Source organism: Miscanthus floridulus, chromosome 19 (genome assembly GCF_019320115.1).
Source record: "Miscanthus floridulus cultivar M001 chromosome 19, ASM1932011v1, whole genome shotgun sequence".
Classification (NCBI taxonomy): Eukaryota; Viridiplantae; Streptophyta; class Magnoliopsida; order Poales; family Poaceae; genus Miscanthus; species Miscanthus floridulus.
Window position 1 is genome coordinate 101,480,292 of NC_089598.1, and position 21,018 is coordinate 101,501,309.

General features: G+C 45.6%; 1 protein-coding gene and 1 long non-coding RNA gene across 2 annotated transcripts; both read right to left on the reverse strand.

Annotated features, from left to right (window-relative positions):
- Positions 1 to 8,001: 8,001 nt before the first annotated feature.
- On the reverse strand, positions 8,002 to 9,881 carry LOC136528134 (uncharacterized). The gene is made up of 4 exons (XR_010776988.1): positions 9,734 to 9,881; positions 9,544 to 9,599; positions 8,398 to 8,439; positions 8,002 to 8,296 (listed from the first exon to the last, which is right to left on the reverse strand). It is a non-coding gene; the product is annotated as an uncharacterized lncRNA (long non-coding RNA).
- A 2,004-nt stretch (positions 9,882 to 11,885) lies between these two features.
- Positions 11,886 to 15,790, reverse strand: LOC136529633 (uncharacterized). Its single transcript, XM_066522707.1, has 6 exons — positions 15,650 to 15,790; positions 15,195 to 15,327; positions 14,879 to 14,982; positions 14,339 to 14,483; positions 14,094 to 14,234; positions 11,886 to 13,968 (listed from the first exon to the last, which is right to left on the reverse strand). The coding sequence occupies exons 1-6, from the start codon at positions 15,688 to 15,690 to the stop codon at positions 12,178 to 12,180; spliced, it is 2,355 nt and encodes a 784-aa protein (XP_066378804.1). The 5' UTR covers positions 15,691 to 15,790; the 3' UTR covers positions 11,886 to 12,177.
- Positions 15,791 to 21,018: the final 5,228 nt, after the last annotated feature.

Below are 21,018 nucleotides of genomic sequence, written 5' to 3' on the forward strand. Positions count from 1 at the left end.
TATTATTAGCAGCGTAGAATGCGTATTCGAAAACCAAAACAAATCATCAATTGAAAATAGAAACAAAAAATGAAAAAAAAGAAAACCTTTAGTCCTGGTTGGTAATACCAACCGGGACTAAAGAGGCCTCCCCATCTTTAGTCCCGGTTGGTATTACCAACCGGGACTAAAGGTGGACCTTTAGTCCCGGGCGCGAAACCGGGACTAAAGGAGGGGCCCTTTAGTTCCGGAATCGTGCTCCCGGTTTCAAAACCGGGACTGAAGGGGTTGAGAACCAGGAGTACGGCCTGTTTCTCTACTAGTGTATATTGGGTACCATAAAGTAAAAGAAAGATAAAACTTTTCTTCAATTTCACAAATGACAAATATGGCATAAACTGCCAGGCTATAAAAATAAGGCAAACAATCATACAAAGTGTTTAATATCCTGGGTATGGGGAAGATCATTGTTATCAGTTTTGTGTTTGCATTAACCGTATTACTGTTGTGGCACTAGAGGAGGTATACCAGTATATATATATGGATGCTGACAAGAAATATTAAGGACAATGTGGGCAAAACATTCTAATAATGGTACTGCAAGAATTATTATACAATGTGGGCAAAAGAGAGCAGGGATTCCTTATGATAATTCTTGATGTCATAATGGTATACCACATTGTCCAAAGGAGCACACGCAAAACGACTATTGCAGAGGAACCAGGAAAGAAACAGACCTTGGCGGATTTGAAAGACTGAAACGTCATATTCTTGATTGGCATAGTAGAACCGATGGCAGAATCCCTCGCCTAAAAATAGAGCAAACCTCAAATCAGCCAACAGCAAAGATCGACATATGACACCCGTTCCGACCCAATGAATCAAATGATGAAATTATCCATACCAACGGGGCAATCTTGGTCCCTTGGGACGCCAGCGGTGGTAGCCCCTTCACGAGACGGTGCGGCATGATCCGGGCGTCCTCTAGCTGAAAACAAGAAAAGAAGATGGAAAAAAGAGAGAAGCCAAACTGATGTGTATGTAAGTCAAGATTTGGAGACTGACCACATTGGTGAAGATTCGCTAAGAAAGCTTGGATCGAAGAAAGCGCACGGCCGCCATGGCTTCTGCAAACCCGATTGAGAACTGGCGTCGGGGTGTTAGGGCGGTTAGGAAAACTGGAGGATTGTGCAGGCGTCGGCGAAGCAAAAGAGCTCGAGGGCTCACGTAGTCACGTACTCACGTATATATATATGCAAGCCGTGAGTTCGCCCAGCAGTTGACTCCTAGTCCAGTACGACTGTACGAGGAGGAGCGCGACCTGTTTTTTATCTCCTTTTATTTTCCCCTTTATTTAGTAATGTTTGCAGAATAGAGGGCTGAACGGGCGGCATGGCACAAGCCCGTTTAGACACGTGCCCTAATAAGCCCGGTTGCCATAGATACTTAGTGCCTTTTTTTAATTCGAAGGCACGCAGGAGGAGAACAGGCAACAATTTTTGTCATGCTCATATCGACACTACAGAGGAGCAGTCTAACCATGGTTCTACTACGCTTGGATCAGGCCAGCACGAATTGGTAGCGCAGTGGTGTCAGGTTTTGCATAATAGCATCGGGCCTCATGCCGATCATTGGGTATTGGACGTAGCCACTTGGCCATCTATGGTTTGTAGTTAGTATGCACTCCTACATGACACAATATGTTCTATGGATTCTATAATTAAGTCAAGTTTCATAAAAATGACTAACACACAAATTCTATAGATAGAGTAAAGTGCATGGCCAGTCTTCAAACTTGGCTAGGTCTATCATACCGGTCCTTGTACTCACACTTGATCACGTCTTCGCGTGGGTCAAAGAAATCAGGCTGTAGCGCCCCGGGAGATGCAAGGAAACCATTTTTTTAAGATCTATATATGTGTGCTTCATTGTTGGTGGGACCCAAAACATAAAACATGTTGATTAGTATCTAAGCTATCTTCATTATTGTTCCTCAGTCCTTCGTCTGCATGCATTTCATGGAAGAGATTACCAAAATCAATAGCAGTCTCTCATCCACTTGTTGTTGCCTATGGCCCTATTTGGATCCATAAGGCTAATCTTTAACCCCTAGAAGGAAGGAACTAAAGTTTAGCCCAAATGGCTGTTTGAATCAGGGGCTAAAAATCAGTCATGTACCCTGTCATGACCCATTTGCTCTTAATTAATACTCATGCTAAAGAGGGTGGGTGGGGGTAATATACGTCTTTTGCTATGAAGGGACCACTTTTAACCCTCTTTAGCCCACCTTGGAGGGGCTAATAGAAAAGGGATGAACTAAAGTTTAGCCCTCACTTTTTTATCCCTCAAGTTTGGATCCGTAAGGGCTAAAAGGTGACTTAAAAATGGTGGGCTAAACTTTAGCCCTATGGATCCAAACATGGCCTATGTTTGCGCAAACCTACAATAGCCAATGTTGTGGATCACAGCTCCATTCCTCCAGCGCCGTGCCCGGCTGTGTTGGCTTCCGTTGGACAACTTGTTAGTTCCTTATTGGTCATGACTTGTACATTTACTCTCCATTAATTATAGATGTCAATTACTCAATCCTTAGCTTTAATCTGGAGTATTAAGGGTAGATTGTCTTAAAGGTAGTCGTTACTATTCAATTATGGTATTTAGATATAATAAGAGAGTTTATACTTTCGGATTGATTGACGACTATGCAGTATACTGCCTCATATTCAAGTTAGGCACATTCATGAGTTCAAGTTAGGCACAAGAATTAAAGAGTTGTACCTGGAAATCGGATGTGACTATCCTATGGATCGGATAGATAATTTATGTTAGCTATTGAGTCATGTATGAAAGGGGAAAAAAGTGAATTTAGGATGAGATCAAGAAGCATGCAGCAGGAGTGTAGGGTCCCGACATTGATGTCATAAGGTTTTCAACGGCAGGCACCGGTGACTACTCCCCTCCAGCAAAATGATTGTGTTACCCCTCCAGTCAGGACTACAAATGGTCTACTATCGTGCTGCTCTCTGGATAAGTCTATCTTTGAGAATCTTCTTGAGGTGTATAAATAAAGTACACCGGAAAGGGTGAACTCATTCTACTATACCAAGATTCTTCTCTCCACCACTAAGGCGGTAGATCAACTCCATTAGTCACCACCATCTATGTAACAATGTGAGGTTGGCTCTTTGCTCCATCAATTAGCACGAGCGAATTGATCATAGATCAGTTGGTTGGATTCCTTGTGGTGGAACCTACCCACCTGGGTTCAAATCCTCGACTTGGCATAGGTGCTCGCACATTTTCCTGGATTTATTCTATAATTTAACGACACTATGTTTTCAGTTGGAGCGTCCCCGCCCACAGCGAGGCGCCTGCAGTGATTTCGTGAGTCTCGAGATCTGCCGGCTCAGTCCTTCGGAGATGCTCATAGAGGTAGGATTTATGTACGTATACGTGCATGTCGTGAGCGTCTACGTTGTACTATGTAATTTAAAAAACGGTTTAAGCATGAGAGGTTTTGGGACACGTTGAGCTAGCTACAGATAGTAAGCGTGATGTCGCCATGACATAGCATGCCTCTACTTAGGCCTGGTTTAGTTCCCAAAAATTTTCACCCCAAACTATCACATCGAATCTTGCGGCACATGCATAGAGTATTAAATATAGACAAAAAAAACTAATTGCACAGTTTGGTTAGAAATCACGAGACGAATGTTTTAAGACTAATTAATCCATGATTATCCATAAGTACTACAATAACTAACATGTGCTAATGATGAATTAATTAGGCTTAATAAATTCGTCTCGCAGTTTTCAGGCGAGCTATGTAATTAGTTTTTTTATTAGTATCCGAAAACCCCTTCCGACATCCCCAAAACATCCGATGTGACATACAAAAATTTTCATTTCACGAACTAAACACAGCCTTAATCCTGAAGTATCGCCACTAGCTAGAATACTACTCCCGGGGAGTAATACGATTCTACTTATAGTTATTGTTGTACTGCTCATGAACTTGGAAACAAAGCCATTTTAAGTCGGTTATTAGCCATTGCCTTGGTTAACGAGAGGAAAAAATAGAAGAAAAACAGAGTAAACTAATAGACCCAATAGTATATATGGTCTATGTCTAACCATAAACTTTACATGTGTATATGAACTTATCCCTTCTCTCTTTCAATCGCCAAACCCTAACCACCCTATACTCGACGACCACGCCCTCCCTACTCCAATTATATTGGTATAACTCCACAATGATGTTTTTTCTTATTATAAAAAAATTCGATCCGCAGGGAGTATGACAGCTCACTCATGCACAACGGCAACGCAGCACCGGTGAAAACTGACCTGGCCTTTGACCTGCCTCTGCCTCTGCCTAGCCAAACGTACCCTGTGGGGCTCGAACCTGGGTCGCCAGGGTGCAACGCGGCGCTGCTAGCCAGTCGGTCGAGCGTTCGCTCGAATGTTTGTTTTCTTATTATAGCTGCTATAGTTTCAAACCCTTTTGAAGTGAGGTGAACCAAACAGGAACCTTGGCATCTTGGCGCGGGCCAATGAATTCATTCAGGCAGTAGCAAGCCGGGAGATGCAAGGAAACCTTTTGTCGAGCATCTATATGTGCTTCTTTGTTGGTCGGATCCAAACAATAAACCTGCCAATTACTATCTATATCTTCATTATTGTTCCTCTGTCCATTTGCATTTCGTGAAGAAATTACCAGAATCGATAGCAGTCTCTCTCGTCTGCTTCTGGCTACCTACCTGTAATAGCCATGGTTGTGGTTCAAAGCTACATTCCTCCCGTGCCCTTTAGAGGAGTCGGCTATGCCAGTTCAGTACAGTAACTGGCTTTCTTTGACAGCTTGTTAGTGCGTTACCATTCATGAATTGGGACATTTATTCTTCATTAATTAATTATAGATGTGATGAAATCACGCAATCCTTAGCTTTAATTTGGAGTAGTAACATTGTATTACAGGTAGTCATGTACTATTTGGTTATGGTTTGTAGATATAATAATAAGCCAGATTATTATTTGAGTTTATGCTTTTGGATTGATTGACGACTAAGCAGCACTCCCTCGTATTCAATTTAGGCATAGGAATTAAAGAGTTATATTCGGAAATCGTATAATTATATTAGCCATTGAATCATGTAAAAAAAGAGCCTAGATTAAGGATGAAATTTTCATGATTTCAAGTAGTTCGTGCTTTGGCGGCAGGGGACTATAGGCCATGAAAACCCAAAAAACGAAGTAGGAGTGCAGGGCCCGACATTTACGGCATAATTAAGGTGTTGAATTGCAGACGCCAATGACTACTTTCCTCTAGAAAAATGACTATATTATCCCTCCAGTCAGGGCTATAATAAATGGCCTAAGAACTTGCTACTCTCAGGGGTAAGTCAGTCTTTGAGAACCTTCTCAAGGTGTATAAATAAAAACACCAGAAAGGGTGAACTCATTCTACTTACGTAGTACTAGTATGTTTCTTCTCTCTTGTCTCCACCACCAATGCAGGATCCGTTAGTCACCAACATCTATGTAACAATGTGTTGTTGGCTAGTTTGTCAATTTGGGCATGAGAGGTGTTGGGACACGAAGAGCTACGCATGGTAGATGTGATGGTGCAATCCAGGAGACTGCCTCTACTTAGGACTAGCCTAGAGCCACTGGTAGTTGTACTACTGCTTCACAATGTTGTAGTGCCACTTGCAGAGTTACAACCGGTGTATGATGTCCTTCTCGTCTCTGCCTTCTGTGTATGCTAGCGAAGACTAATTAGCAATGCCATCTGGGACACCGCGGGTGATCCATCCCCGCACCCGCAAATGACCCATCACCGACAGGTAATGTCCAACAGGGCGTGGGTAACCAATGGATAATAGGGTAAGAGAGGGAGAGGGACTCTGTACACATCTGTGGACTCCGCCTTTGTAGCCTGTGATACTATTACAGTCCAGAGGAACAATGAACGCAAATGGGTCGTGTCAGGAGGCAAAACTCAAAACTATTCGAGCCAGAGTGGATCAATGTCCCTGTGTGCGTGTGTGGCTCTGTGAGCCGTAGGTGTGCCTGTGAACGCTCATTTGGTGGTATCAGGGAACTGTACAAACTTTGCTCTAAACTCCTCTAAACATTCCAGTTTGGAACCCCAGATCCAATGATCCAATCCTCTGTTCTATAATATTCTCCAATTCCTAGCCCCTGCTGTGTGCTGACAGATGCTACCGCTCATACCCATGACGCCGACGGACGATAAAGGCCGTTGTTGGTGCCACGATGGAGCCTGCTGCTTGGCCCCGTGGGCTGCGGCGTCTCCGGTCGGCGCTCCAGCCGCACGAGCATGGACGATGGCTCCGCGGACGATGCACCCCCTCGACAGTATTTGGGTAGATTAAAGGTAGTCGTGTACTATTTGGTTATGGCTTGTAGATATATAATAACAAGCAGGATTATTTCTCAGTTTATGCTTTCGGATTGCATCGTCTTAATTGATGACTAAGCACTACTCCCTTATGTCTCCAAGCTAGGCTTCAAGTTAGGCACAGGAATTAAAGAGCTGTACCTGGAAATCAGAATGTGACTATCCTATCCCAGATAATTTATGTTAGCTCTTGAGACATCACACATGTATGTAAGAATGAAATTAAGAAGCAAGCATTAGGAGTGTAGGGCCCCGGCATTGACGGCCTAATAAGGTTTCGATTGACAGGCATCAATGACTGCTTGTCTAATTTCCTCTAGCGAACTGACTGTATTACCCCGCTATAAATGGTCTAAGAACGTCCTGCACTTAGGGGTAAGTCTGTCTTTGAGAACCTTCTCAGGTGTATAAAGACTTTGGAAAGGGTAAACTCATTCTACTTACGTGCTAGTGTGTTTCTTCTCTCCACCACCAATGCTCCGTTAGTTCCTTAGTCACCACCCTCTATGTAACGATGTGTTGATGGCTAGTTTGACAATTTGGGCACGAGAGATGTTGGGACAAGAAGAGCTACTGGTGGTAGTGGTTATCCTGCCATCAAAGGGGCTGAGGGGGTGTTTAGATCCCACCCAAAATCCAAAATTTCCCAAGATTCCCCGTCACATCGAATTTTGCGGCACATGCATGGAGCATTAAATATAGGTAAAAAAAATAACTAATTACACAGTTTGTCCGTAATTGACGAGACGAATCTTTTAAGCCTAAATAGTCCATAATTGGACAATTTTTGCCAAATAAAAACAAAAGTGCTACAGTGTCCGTTTTCCAAACTGGAATGGATCTAAACACCCCCTGACTCTACTAATGCCAGTCGTGCTACTGCAAGACAGTGCTGTAACTCCACTTTCTCGTCTGCGTGTACAAGAGCGATCTCGTCTCCGTGTACAAGAGCGGAAGCCGTCTCCTGCACAAGAGCGAAGCCTAATGCAAGTCTGCCCCCCTGGAAAAATAATGAAAACATGCTTTGGCTGAGCGAAGCCTAATGCAAGTCTGCCCCCTGGAAAAATAATGAAGACATGCTTTGGCTGAGCAGTATAACAAAACGAAGACATGGTTTGGCTGATCAGTATAACAAAACGGAAACAACAGTATAACAAAACGAAGACATGGTTTGGCTGATCAGTATAACAAAACGGAAACAACGGATCAGCTTGTTAGGAGTAGGTAAACACGAACAAAACCTGAGCTGTAAAATACCCCAAAACATGCGTGTGCTAGGGATGCAAGCAAGTGCATTTTGTCCTAAGACTTCCAAATAAGCCATTTTAAAGTGGGCAACTTACTTAAATAACGTGGCCTAAACAAACAGAACGGGCACAAAACCTATGTGAAGACTTGGAATAAATGGGCACTTGGGATGGTCAGTATCTGAACTGAAGATTGTATTGATACAGCACAAAACGTAGACCCTGCTGGTGTACGTAATCTTCAGCACAGAAAATTGGGAAAATTTAGGTTCTCACTTGAGTGCGGGCAAGGCCAACAGAGTGACTTTCCATTCCTAGTTGGGATCATGTAAAACTCAAGGAACAGAGAGATTTAAATGCAAGAAACTTGTCTTGTGGCATCCATTACAGAATATGTCATCATTAATTCATTATTATCACGAAACCATCAGTACCATAGCTTGCAGATGAGAGGCTGAAACATCTTCGGATCAAGCAACCAACTGCAACATTGCGAAACACAGAACACAATAGGTAGCACTGTTACAATCGCATATAGTGAAGCATAACACAGAGAAGGTGGCCAGGCTCATTTCTTTCCACTTTTCTTGAGACCTGAGCCTCCAATTGCGCCCTTCTGTGCCTTGGCCTTCAGCTCCTTCAGTGCCTGTTGGTGCAAAAACCATACAATAAATGGCAGCAAATTAGGATCCTCCACCCAAGCAGAATAGAAAAAGATACCAGATAAAATTGACCACAATGTCTCACCTTTTCCTCATCTTTCTTCTTCTGCAAATAAGCAAGATCACTCTGCACAGAAAGGATACCAGAATAATGTCAAGTAGAGATCAGTTGTGGACTGATCACTGAAGCTGGCTCAAATTACACCTTCTACTAATTGCTCACTAACTAGTTCTCCAAGTAAGAAGGAATTGCTCATAATTTTGAAGGCGTGACCATCGTCTAAGTCAGATGCTCATTCATCCTCCCTCATTAATATGGGGTAAGACAACATTCATCAAAATACTCAAGGTATTCATCTATGTTCAACTAGACAACCATACGAACATGCTCATTCCATCCTCCCTCATTAATGTGGTAAGACAACCATTCATCAAAATACCTAAGGTATTCATCTATGTTGAACTAGACAACCACACAAACATATAAAACAACCACTCGCATAGCTACCTCTGTACCATTACATTTACTCCGAGGTCGGAGATGCCAATTCAAAGCAATTTAGTTCTGAAAACTATATTCCAAAACAATTGGTTAATGGACCATAAAAAACAATTGATTAACGTTTCAGAGAAGGGCGGGCCTGGTGCAAGCGGTAGTCTCTTACCGCCTGTGACCGGAAGGTCCTAGGTTCGAGTTGCGGTCTCCTCGCATTGCACAGGCGAGGGTAAGGATTGCCACTAACCCCCTTCCCCAGACCCCGCACAGAGCGGGAGCTCTCTGCACTGGTTTAATGTTTCAGAGGAAGTTCGTGCCAGTAGTTGGAATGCGGAAAGTCATGAATACATCCAGCGACCAGCGTTTTACAGCACGACAGAAGAAAAAAGATGGTCAGTTGCAGATTTTTGAAGCTGTCCTAGCTGTTTTACATGATGAATCCACTATCGTGCACATCTGCTAAAAATACGTCAAGAGCACATCTTACATGACAGCCCAATTATCACAAGTTCTGACACCCCACATACCATTCGCCAAATTCCCCTTCTGCAGGATTTTAACTACGAAGTACGAACTAAGCACGAAACATGAACCGATCTAAAACACGAAGACGGGCTCCACCAGTCAACCGCCCACACCCTATGGTTAGGCGTTTCACAGACGCAGATCGCTATTCGGGGCAACGAACCAATCGAGCAACGAAACGGGAAGAAAGTCCAACGCGTAGCAGCATACCTCATCGTAATCCTTCTTGTCGACCTTGGGCGCCTTCAGCGGCTTGGCCTTCCCTCCTGGAAAGCAAAACCCAGCCGTCGCGTCAGAACCCTCGAGAACGGGAAAAAAACCAACCAATCGACACCAAACAACAACCCGATCCCACCCGATCACTGAAGAGGGAAGAGAGGAAACGACGAGACGAACGCACCTTGCTTCGACATGGCCGGCGGGGGCGGATCGGCGGGCGAGGGGACGAAACCCTAGACTGGCGAGCGCCGCGACGGCCAGTAGGTGGGGAAAGGCAAGCGGGGAATCGGGTGCGCGTGGGCGAGAGCGAGAGGAGACGGGCGAGTGATATGCACGGAGGCTGCGTGCACGAGACGCGACGCCAGCCCGTGGGAATCTTTCGGTCGGGGGAACCCGGGCCGGGCCTTTTCTTGTATGGGCTTTTGAGCCATGGATGGATCATGGATGATAGAGTCGGCCTGTGTGTTGTATAATGGGCTGAGAAGGATCTCTTGGTCGTGGCATGAGCTCTTTCGGCCCATAATGTGCTGTTCTGTGTACCGTTGGGTTTCCTTTTCTGCGTGCGTGTGGAGTGCAGGCAAGAAATTGCTTGCTGTTGTCCAAACCAAAGTCCAAAGGTGATCTTCATTCAGCATTGATCATGTGACTATTGTATACTTATCACATGTATATCTATCCAATCCAAGTACACCCATCCCTGATCTTGTATTTTTGTTGATGAGGAAGCCGGTACGAAACCTCCAAAGGAACAAGTCGACGGAAAACCAACCCCCAGGACTGCTGGCCTGCTGCTAGACTACGCCGCAGTACGCAGGCCGCGCGAGGGGTGCCACGCCACGCGGAGCAGAAGCAACACGGACGCCGAAATGGAGACGCGAGGGGGTGACGGAATGGGCGGGCTGCACGGCGCACGCAGAGGCAGAGGTGCAGGCCCCGAGATAGGGTGGCGTGGGCAGCGTGGTGGTTCAGCAGCAGCCCCAGGATGAACGATGGCTGCGCGTTCCTTGTCCGTAGTACAACGGCGCGGCCGGCCGGCGGGCACGGTGGGCGCCCCCCGGACTAGTACCAGTGCCGCAGCCACCGCCACCCCTTTGCGTCGTGCATCTGACTTCTGACGGCTCACGCCTTGCATGCGTCGCCGGCTCCGGCTTCCTTCCCTCCCTGCTCCCGTGTATATATCACCCTCCTGTGAAGCTCTGACCAAGAGCCATCGCCGTCAAGCATTCCGTATACATCTGAAGCCTGCATTTCGGCTGTCTGGCGGCGCTCTCGAGGAGTCTGCATCTTCGTTGCCAATTGGCGACGCCTCCATCCAGCAGCGACATTGCCAGTAGCCATCGCTAGCTCATGGTGAGTGTCTGGCTGGCATCTTCGCGCTGTGTCTTCTTGGCTGCTGACGACGCTAACGCGTTTCCTTGTTTGACCCTCGTGTGCTCGTGCAGGCCCTGCTGCAGCTGTTCCTGAGGCCGGTGGTTCGGTTCGCGGCGCGCGTGGCGGCCGGCGGGCCGGCTGTCGCGGCGGCGACGATCCTGCACCGCGCCGGCGCGCTGCCGAGGAACCGGGGCCTGGAGCGCCTCGTCCGGGACGACGCGCTCCGAGGCCGTGACGGCCGCGGCCAGGACTGCATCGCCAGCTTCGTCGTCGGCGTCATGCGCTGCCTCTGCTAGGAGGCGCAGCAAATGCTGGCCATGGACGACATGACATGCACGTAGGCCGTAGCAATGACATGTGCAGGTCGATGTATGTAGATTCGGTTGGCTAGCTAGAGCTAGAGAGAGGGGAAATGGACTCCATTGTTCGGAGGAAATTCACCTTGAAATTTGTAACAAGGAACTTTGCATTGCAATGCTAACCATTACCTTCTGCACCACCTCTCAACTGAAGGCATTGCAGCTAAACGACAAAGTTTTAACAATCCGGCAAAATTACGTAGACAAAATTATTCAGTATTACGGATAGATGTAGGAATCAAGTGTACCTCTTGCAAAATATGGTTCTCACATGACAAACGAACGAACGAACAAAAAAGTGTACCTCCTGCAAATGACAAAAGAAAAGGACTACGGACGCCAGTACGGATGACTAGGAAAGTAAAAGTAATCTCCCTTGCATACGGCAGGGCTGTAAAATCCAGAATTCCAGATGTATGTAGTATGTACAAACGTACAGCACTCATACAAATCTAAGCAGTTGAAGAGAATGTATCCCTGAGAATTTATCATCATTTACACACATTCCATCATGAAGTGGTGTATTTAGTACATCTGGCAATGCAATTTTGGAGGTGCAATATATCCAATCAAATCCCTATCAAACAAATAAAGAATAAGCAATGGAAAATCCCTATCAACTGTATTATATATCGTGTTAACCTGAAACCAGTGCTCCTATTCTACACAAACACTTGGTTCAAAGGAAAACCTATAACAAGAGCACTGTAAAAAAAATCTAACAGAAAAAAGAGAGTAAAACACATACACAAATCTGTTTAATCTCTTATAGGAACTGCACATCAAAGAACGACTCAGTGGTTGTGTCTTGCAAGGAACTGTCAACAAAGGATCAACTCTTCAGCTGAAAGAACGTGTATACAAGCCAGAGTCCATCTTATGCGGTTATGCCACCTCAAGCATTCCTCAGAGCCTTAACCCGAGCAGCCAATTCATCGAAGTCTGGCATTTTGGGGTGCACATGTGCACTCCTAGGACCATCTGGCTGAAGTGAGGTGGATCGAGAAGGAACCTTCGCATCTTCGCCCTGGCCAACAGATTCAGGTGGTGGCGAGATAGCTCTACCTTGGGGATGCAAGGAAACCTTCTGCACAGCATCTATATGTGCTTCATTGTTGGTCGGGTCCGTACCTTTCTTCTTGCTATAGTGCATCAAAAGCTTGTCCATCATCCTTTCCTCCTCATCAAGGTCTCCTTTATGTCCGCTGTTGTGTCGCCTCTGTCCATTTGCATTTCGAGGCAAGAGATTACCGAAATCAATAGCAGTCTCATCTGCTTCAGGTTGCCTACGCTGCTTCAACCTGCCATAGTCATTGTTGTGGTTTAAAGCTCCATTCCTCCTGCCTATGTGCTTTGATTGGCTAATTGGAGTTATTTGAGCATTTGTCCCACTACCAACATCAGTTCCATTACATTTCCGGTTCTGGTCATATTTAGCACCATTCTGCCTGCTTGAGTGGCTTCTGTGACTTTTGGATGTTTGGCTTGTGACCTTCTCATTGTTTGGCACCTCAACATTAGTATCAACAGGTGCTGTCAGCTTTGCAGCTCTCCTTCTAACAGAAACAGGTCGAAGCACATCTTTGTTCTCCAAGTGATCAATCTGTCCAGGGATGTTGGGCTTCCTGTAACCACTTGGAGTTTGCTTTTCAGGATCATCATTCACAGGTTGCATGTTAGATTTTGGTTTAACATAAGGAGGCAGCATAGTACCTGCCCTCTCTGGCACTCCTTGTCCTTTCTGCACTGGGTATCCCAGATCAGCTAAATGCTGCGGTTTATCATGCAAGAAACCATTGTTTCCTTTTTTTTCAGTAGGATTCTTCATGTTTGCAACATTCTGCTTAGTGTAAGGCGCCTTGTTTCTAGTGTTACCACTAAGAGGACTCACTGGACGTCCTTGATTGTCTGGGCGCTGAGCTCTTAGCCCTGAATCTACATGTCTACCATTGTTTTCAGGACCATCAGGCATGCGTGAACCATGAAGGACTTCGTTATTCTCTTTTTCAATATGGTAATCTCTCGCAGACTCGTTTGGCTTGACATTTAGTCGAACTGTTTTGTTGCCTTCTGTTTCAGGAAATTTGACTGCACCAAATCCATTCTTAGGTAGGCCATTGAGATCAAGCTCCACTGCTTCCATCAGCTCCTTTTCCAAAGGGCGGACAGCCCTTCTGTTAAGCTTCTGAACATCTTTTTGGGTGTTTCTTCTGTTAGTGTCCACAGGAGACACTGGTTTCTGCAAATGTTCCTTCTCATCAGACACATCAGGTTGCTGCTTCCTTGAATTCTCATCAATTGTATGGTGTGCATCAGCAACAGCTTGAATATCTTTTTGGATCAACTGTACCTCCACTTTCTCAGTATGGTGTGCAGGTTCAGCATCATAGTTTCTTTTACATGGAACATCCTCAGTAACCTTCTGCTTGTTGGATGAAGCAGTTGCTAGTTCTACAGGCTTGATTGAGTAATTCTCAAGCATATCCTTATTTTTTCTTTCACATGGAGCATCACCATCGCACTTTGTCTTGTCGAATAAAGGCATTGCTAGTTCTGCTGGCTTCCTCGAACTCTTCTCAAGGATATCCTCTTGTTCTTCATATGGAGCATCCTCGACGCATCTCTGCTTGCTGGATAAAGGCATTGATAGTTGTGCTGCCTTCCTTGAACCCTTCTCAAGCATATCCTAAGGAAAAGTGGAAAACACATTACATGGTTTCAAGTTAAGGACACATTTTTGTTTGCCTACATCATAGTTCAGGTAATAAATTTGTTTTGAGAAAACAGTTAATAAATTTGTGGAGCACTTACATGTTCTGTTTCCGGTGTGGCCCATAACTTGAGTTGCAATTCCTTGGCATCAAAACTAACGGATAATTCTTCAGCAACACTTTGCATGACTTGGAACCTTTCCTCATTAGTGAACTCTGTACTGTCAAGTTTCCGAATGAACTGCAGACAGAAGGATTGAATTATAATACTGTGAATATGTAATGCAGAGGACCGCAAAAGCATAAAACAATTCGATAACAAGAAATTAGCATCATCTTGCGTACCTCCCGGCTAACAAAATGCTCAACGAAATTTCCATATCTCTCTGTGAATATGTGCCTTAAGTCACAAAGTTCAGGTAAATCTGGATACCTAGCAGCAGCAGATATGAGGGTTGACACAGCTTCCCTGAATTCTGGGGGGCATTCCCTGTTTGGAAAAGAAAAACGCAAAACAAATGTGTTAATTGTTTGAGCATCAAGACAACGCTTTTCTGTTTGCACTCTTGGCATACTACTAAAGGGTAGTTGGAAACTTGGAATTCACCAACTGAACTACGGCGAATACTTTTACTAACACCAAACATTAGCAGAAGTATTACAAATGCTAGTGCTACTAAACTACTGTCTTGATTGCTTAACAAAATGCACCGCAGCTGGCCCCGACAGACATGGGTTGGTATGCCATAAGGCTCATAACCAACACTCTTGCCCATTAACAATGTGTTTCGTAGATTAATTCCTCAATGTTACCATGATTGTTAGTAGTTGACAACAGAAATGAGGAAACAAAAAACAAACGTCAGTTGAGCTGATTATATTTACCTCTGCTTCTGAAGGCTTCCCAGTTGTTTCCCAATGTAATCACAGAACCCTTCAATCGTATCATAGCAAGAAGCATGGTTCAGCTCAACTATCAGGCCATCCATCTGCATTCCAAATAGCAATTAATGCCAGGAAACAGAATACACTGCACCAAGTTAACACAGCTCGACCACCAACAGGTAAAATCCATCAATTAAACCCCTAGACAAGACTCCCGTACTCGCTTTTGCCCCAGAACAAAACCCATTCGCGATTCTAGAGCGATGCATACGCAACGTTGAACAACAGAGCGCCCGGCTGAAGAAAAGAAACATACCCTTCCGAAGGCGTGGGTATCGAGGCCATTGGCGAGGAGGTCGGCGACGTCCTTCTTCAGGAACCGGATCATGGCGTGCCTCTTCCGCCGTATCGGAGCCATCCGTGTCCGGATGCATTTGAAGGCGTGCTTACTGCATCCGTCGTGGAACAGACAAACAAACCAAAGATTGGTTAAGCCCAACCCAAGAACAGAAGCCGCTTTTCTCGCTCAGGTTAAACAAACGCAACCAAATCGTCGCGACCATGGGGGGAGGGAAACCGCATTCAGCATCCCATCCCAGATAAATAAAAGCGAAGAAAAGGCAGGAAAAAAAAAAGGAATCCAGACCCAGCAAAGAAAATATCCATGAAACCAAAGAACCCGAGGAAAGAACGAATGAATCCCACTGGGACCGGGAACAGAGCAAGCCGAGAACCAAGAAACCTGACGAAGAAAAGGCAATCTTTCGGTACCATTTGTTATAGAACTTGGAGTTGAGCAAGCTGTCGAACATCTTGCCACTGCTCCGGCGACCTCCTCCCTCTCGTTTCCCCTGCGCGCTCCGACCAACAGGCGAAGCTGAGGTGCGGAAAGGAGGAGGCTTACGAGGGGAGGAGACGGTTGGGGGAGGCACGAACCACGAAGTGGAGAATGGAAATGGTGGTGGTGGTGGACAGACTCTGCAGGAGGACAAAACAGAACGGACGTGAGGCGAGCGAGCTGGTCGTGGCGGCTTGGCCGGCGACGCGAGGTCAGGCCAGGTGGAGGCGAGAGGGATTCGGGCAGTCGCCGGCCGTCCGATTGGAGATCGACGAACGGGGATCGGGACGGCAACGGCAGAAGCGGAATAAAGCAACCGCCTTTCGAAATTCGTAGCCCTGCCCTTTCCTAAATCTTAGGAGTGGCCCGTTGCGGAATCCTTGCGAGCACCCTGCTGACTTTTTCAACAGTTTAGGAACTCGTATCTCATCATTGCCATAGTTGGGTTATGTCGATGCTCATATACAAACATGATAAATATAGTAAGTTTCGAAAAGTTTTATTGGAAAACTTGTGTACTATGTGTATATGGATTTTGGTAGGTAATGTTAAGGTGTCAGACATGACACGTGAGATACCTCTCGGTAAAATTTCATACTATCAGCATGTTCATTTGGTTACGTTTGGCTTATAAGTCATGACTTATCAGCCAGCGAACATTATTTTTTTCTCACATCAGATCGGCCAACAGTACTTTCAGCCATGGGTTATTAGCCAAATAAACACAAACGAACAGGGCTATAACTTTATGAGTAGCATTAACCTGTTGCGAAACATGCTGCTGCTTCGTAGAGAATCTCTGTTTCAAGTGGATAATGCTATAATAAAACCGTATACTTTACTAATATATTAATACAGTAAAACTAAAATTTAAAGGTTATATGGGTGCAAGTTGGATAATAGTACTGCTCCTGCACTGTACTCCGGCCTGCGCTTCTCTCTCTCAAAACTACAGTAAACAACAATGATTAACCTCCCGCATGGGAAAACAAAGTGATTACCGCAGATGGTTTCACGTGCTCTGCGAGACGGAGACGTCCAGCCAGGCCTCACCCTCATCATGCCTGCCTTTTCCCGTTGGACAGGCAAGGGGCGTGCAGAAAAGCTTCCGTTCTGGCATGGTACGCTGACGTCTATCACACTCTTCCACAAATCCACACGAACTGTAAGCCAACGTGATTTGGCTGGCTGATCTGATCCAGAGAGATTTCTCATTTCTTTTCTTTTTTTTGATTGCGAGATTTCTCATTTCTGGTTTCAAGGTCAGCAGCAAATCAAGGCCATGTTCGATTGAGCTATACCATTTCAACGAACAGACAGTGTTTTTCTCTCACAACAAATCAGCGAACAGTACTTTCAGTCATGACTTTTCAGTAAAACGAACGTGACCAAATTGATCGCTTTGGGCATGGACATGAGCTAATCTGCTGTATTAAAATAAAATGTCACCAGCCAAACCTTATTTTTCTTCTTCAAATCTTGCACAGGTCAAGGCATGCCTGTCTCCCGTGACCATGACCAGGAATCTTGCTGCTGCTGCAGGCCTGCAGCAGAGCTATGGCAGCAGGACGTACAAGCTGAACGGAATCCGTGCCAGTAGTCGTAGCCGTTGACAAAGCCTTTCGAGCCTCGTTTAGATCGTAAATTTTTGCAATCTCGACACTGTAGCATGTTTCGTTTGTATTTAACAAACTTTATCTGATCATGAACTAACTAGGCTCAAAAGATTCGTATCGTGATTTACAACCAAACTGTGCAATTAGTTATTTTTTTTACCTACATTTAATGCTCCATGCATGAGTCCAAAAATTGATGTAATGGAGAGAGTGAAAAAACTTGGAATTTGGAGGTGATCTAAACAAGGCCTTGTAATCAAATAGTAACAGTAGAGGACTAGAGGGTAGACACGTCAAAGAGAAGAAAAAACATTTCAATAAAAAAGGAGAGAAGAAAAATATCATTACAGAAAAGAAAAAGGAAAGAACCCGTGCCTGCCTGCCATTACAATCTCGAAGGAATACCGTGCCATACTGAAAAAAAAAAGAATACTGGCATAATCAATCCTTTTATACTCCATGCAAATGCAAGCGTAGGATGTTGTCGGTAGCAGACGTGGCAAGGACCGATAGGTTCTCTTCCCAAGTTGACCAGCAGAGCCGAGACATTTGCCATGTTCGCTTGGCTGATAAGTCATGGCAAGTACCGTTGACTAATTTGTTGCGAGACAAAAATACTATTCATTGGCTGAAAAAAGTACGGCTTATAAGCCAAACGAACAGGGCGATTGCCAGGTACTACTGTTACCGACAGAAGCGGATTAAGATTAGCAGATGATTAATTAAGAACCAGAGATGCTTGTGCCGGCGAAGTGGAATTCCCAAGAATGCCATTTGGACCGTATGCATCGACGAAAGCATAGCCACATTGCTAGCTTGCACAGTCCTACGTAGCACTATTTATTTAAAACTCTCTACATTTTCTTTGCCATTCTGGACCGTCAACGGAATAAATATGGAGTATAAAATGTTCACAGATCACAGAGACCACATGTTTGTTTCACGATCGTTGATAAACCCCACCAAACCGACACCTCGAAAGAGCAACTCCAAGGGCAGGTTTGTTTCGGAAAGCATCACTGCTGACCAGTGACCAGTCAGACAAGAGCCCCGCGCCGACCCCCCTCGCGCTAGAGCAAGCAGCCCACAAACGCGACCCATCATCCGTTGCAGCGAGCGTGGCCCATAGTTGGAGCTAGGAGCGCGCGGGATTCCGACTGCGTCCAGGTGAGTCATGAATTCCAAGCTGATGGCCGAGTTCACTGAGGAGGAGATAAAAGAGCGCTCTAGACTCCATTGGTGATCTAGAGGCTCCCGGACCTGATGGTCTTCCATCGGTCTTCTACAAACATTTTTGGGATGTGGTCGGTGAAAAGCTAACGCGGGAGGTGATGCACGTGTTGAATGGAGGGCTTATACCAGAGGGTTGGAATGAAACGACCATTGCTTTGATTCCCAAGGTAGAAAAGCCAGAGAAGGTAACTGAGCTACGGCCTATCAGTCTGTGTAATGTGGTCTACAAGATTGTATCCAAAGTCTTGTCTTGTCGCCTTCGGGATGTGCTGCCGGATATAATCACTCCGAACCAAAGTGCTTTTGTTCCCGGCCGGTTGATTTCAGATAACATTCTTATTGCTTATAAGATCACTCACTACCTGATGAATAAAAGAGAGGGTGACATTGGTTATGCAGCGATCAAAATAGATATGAGTAAGGCCTATGATAGGGTTGAGTGGCACTTTCTTCGTAACATGATGGTGAAAATAGGAAAAATGGGGTTTTGTGAGCAGTGGATTAATTTAATTATGGAATGTGTGACATCAGTGGGCTATCGTATTAAGGTGAATGGAGAATTGTCAGAGGGGTTTAAACCTGAAAGAGGTCTACGTCAGGGAGACCCTTTGTCACCATATTTGTTCCTCATTTGTGCAGAAGGTTTTTCTGCATTATTGCAGCAAGCAGAGCAGGAAGGAAATATTGTGGGAGTGAAAGTTTGTCAGAGAGCACCTAGTGTTTCACATCTTTTGTTTGCCGATGACTCCTTATCCTTGATACTGATTCGTGCAACGGAGGGTGACGCCAAACAGCTACAAGACATCCTGGATCTCTATGGATATTGCTCAGGACAGATGATTAATAAGACTAAATTGGTGGTCCTCTTTAGCCGGAATACTAATCCACACGGGAAGAAAGAGGTGTGTGATTTGCTACAGATTACAAAAGAAACAATGAATGAACGGTATCTGGGACTCCCGGTATAGGTAAAAGGTCCTTGTTTGGTTTTGGTAATTGAGTGACAACTTAGGTGGACTAATTGTGTTTAATATGAGATACACATATGATTAGTCCATAAGTACATCATGTGTGAGCAACCTTTGCCATGGAGGTGAAATGGCTTGGAGATGTTGCAAAACTCACACATGTGATGAAGGAGCTCATTGCATATGAGACATGACATGGAGTCATGTGATAAAGGTGGAGAAGATCAAGACAAGACTTGGCTCCATGGACCGGTTGCAAGTGTGAAGGGCAAGTTGAGTGATGACTTGGTGCCGATGGATCGAAGCAACGGTGAAGAGCAAGTGAAGTCAAGATCGATGAACCAATACGGCCACGTGATGATATGAAGTGGATCATATCATTTGGTGATTGGATGGTGCATGTGTTGCATCAACAATGGAGGAGATGGAATAAAATGTGCAAGGCAAAGGTATAATTTGGGGCATTAGGAGGAAAATGCAAACTGGCCTGGACTGCTGTCTGTCGTCCGACATCTCTGGGCGGCCTAGGTGTTTTGGATCTCAGGTTCTTTGGGCTGGCCCTCAGGCTACGTTGGGAATGGCTAAGCAGAGTTGAGCCTGATCGCTGCTGGGCTACACTGCCGGCACGTGCTGAGAAGAATGTTGTCGCAATGACAGACGCCAGCATGACTGTGATCATCGGCGATGGGGCCTCAGCAAAACTGTGGACGGACAATTGGTCCAATGTTGGTTCGCTATGCTCATTTGCGCCTCAGTTGTTTGCTGCCATCTCACCGAGAGGAAAGAAGATGTCTCTGAACGATGGTCTCTTCTAGAACCGGTGGGCGCGTGAAATTCATGGTGCGGACACTGTGCAGGTGCTCCTTCAGTACCTGCGTGTGTGGGCAATCCTACGCGCCGTCGTTCTCGATCCGCATGTGCGAGACCGATTCACATGGAAGTGGTCGCCTTATGGGAAGTACAGCGTGTCGTCGACCTACAGAGCTTTTTTCGAAGGATCAACTGCGCTCCTTGGTGCCAAGGAATTAGGGAAGACTAAAGCTCCACCGAAGGTCAGGTTTTTTATGTGGTTGGTGCTTCACCGCAGGATCTGGACCGCAAATCGACGATTGCGGCATGGCCTACAGGATTCAGATGACTGCAACCTGTGCAACCAGGCATCCGAGACGTGTGATCACTTGTTCGTGGGGTGTGTGACTACCAGGCAACTCTGGTATAGGTTGCTTCTACCTTTGGGGTTACAGGACTTGACGCCGCTGACAGAGGAAAGCTTGGGAATTTGGTGGCTGAGACAGAGAGAACGGCTGAGTGCTGACAGCCGGCCACCGTTTGATACCCTGCTACTGCTCATCACCTGGACAATCTAGAAGGAGCGAAACAATAGGGTCTTCAACCGAATCACGTCCAACTTGGCGGCAATCGCACAGGAGGTGATCAGAGAAGCGCAATGCTGGTGCGAGGCAGGGTACTCTTCGTTGGCTCACT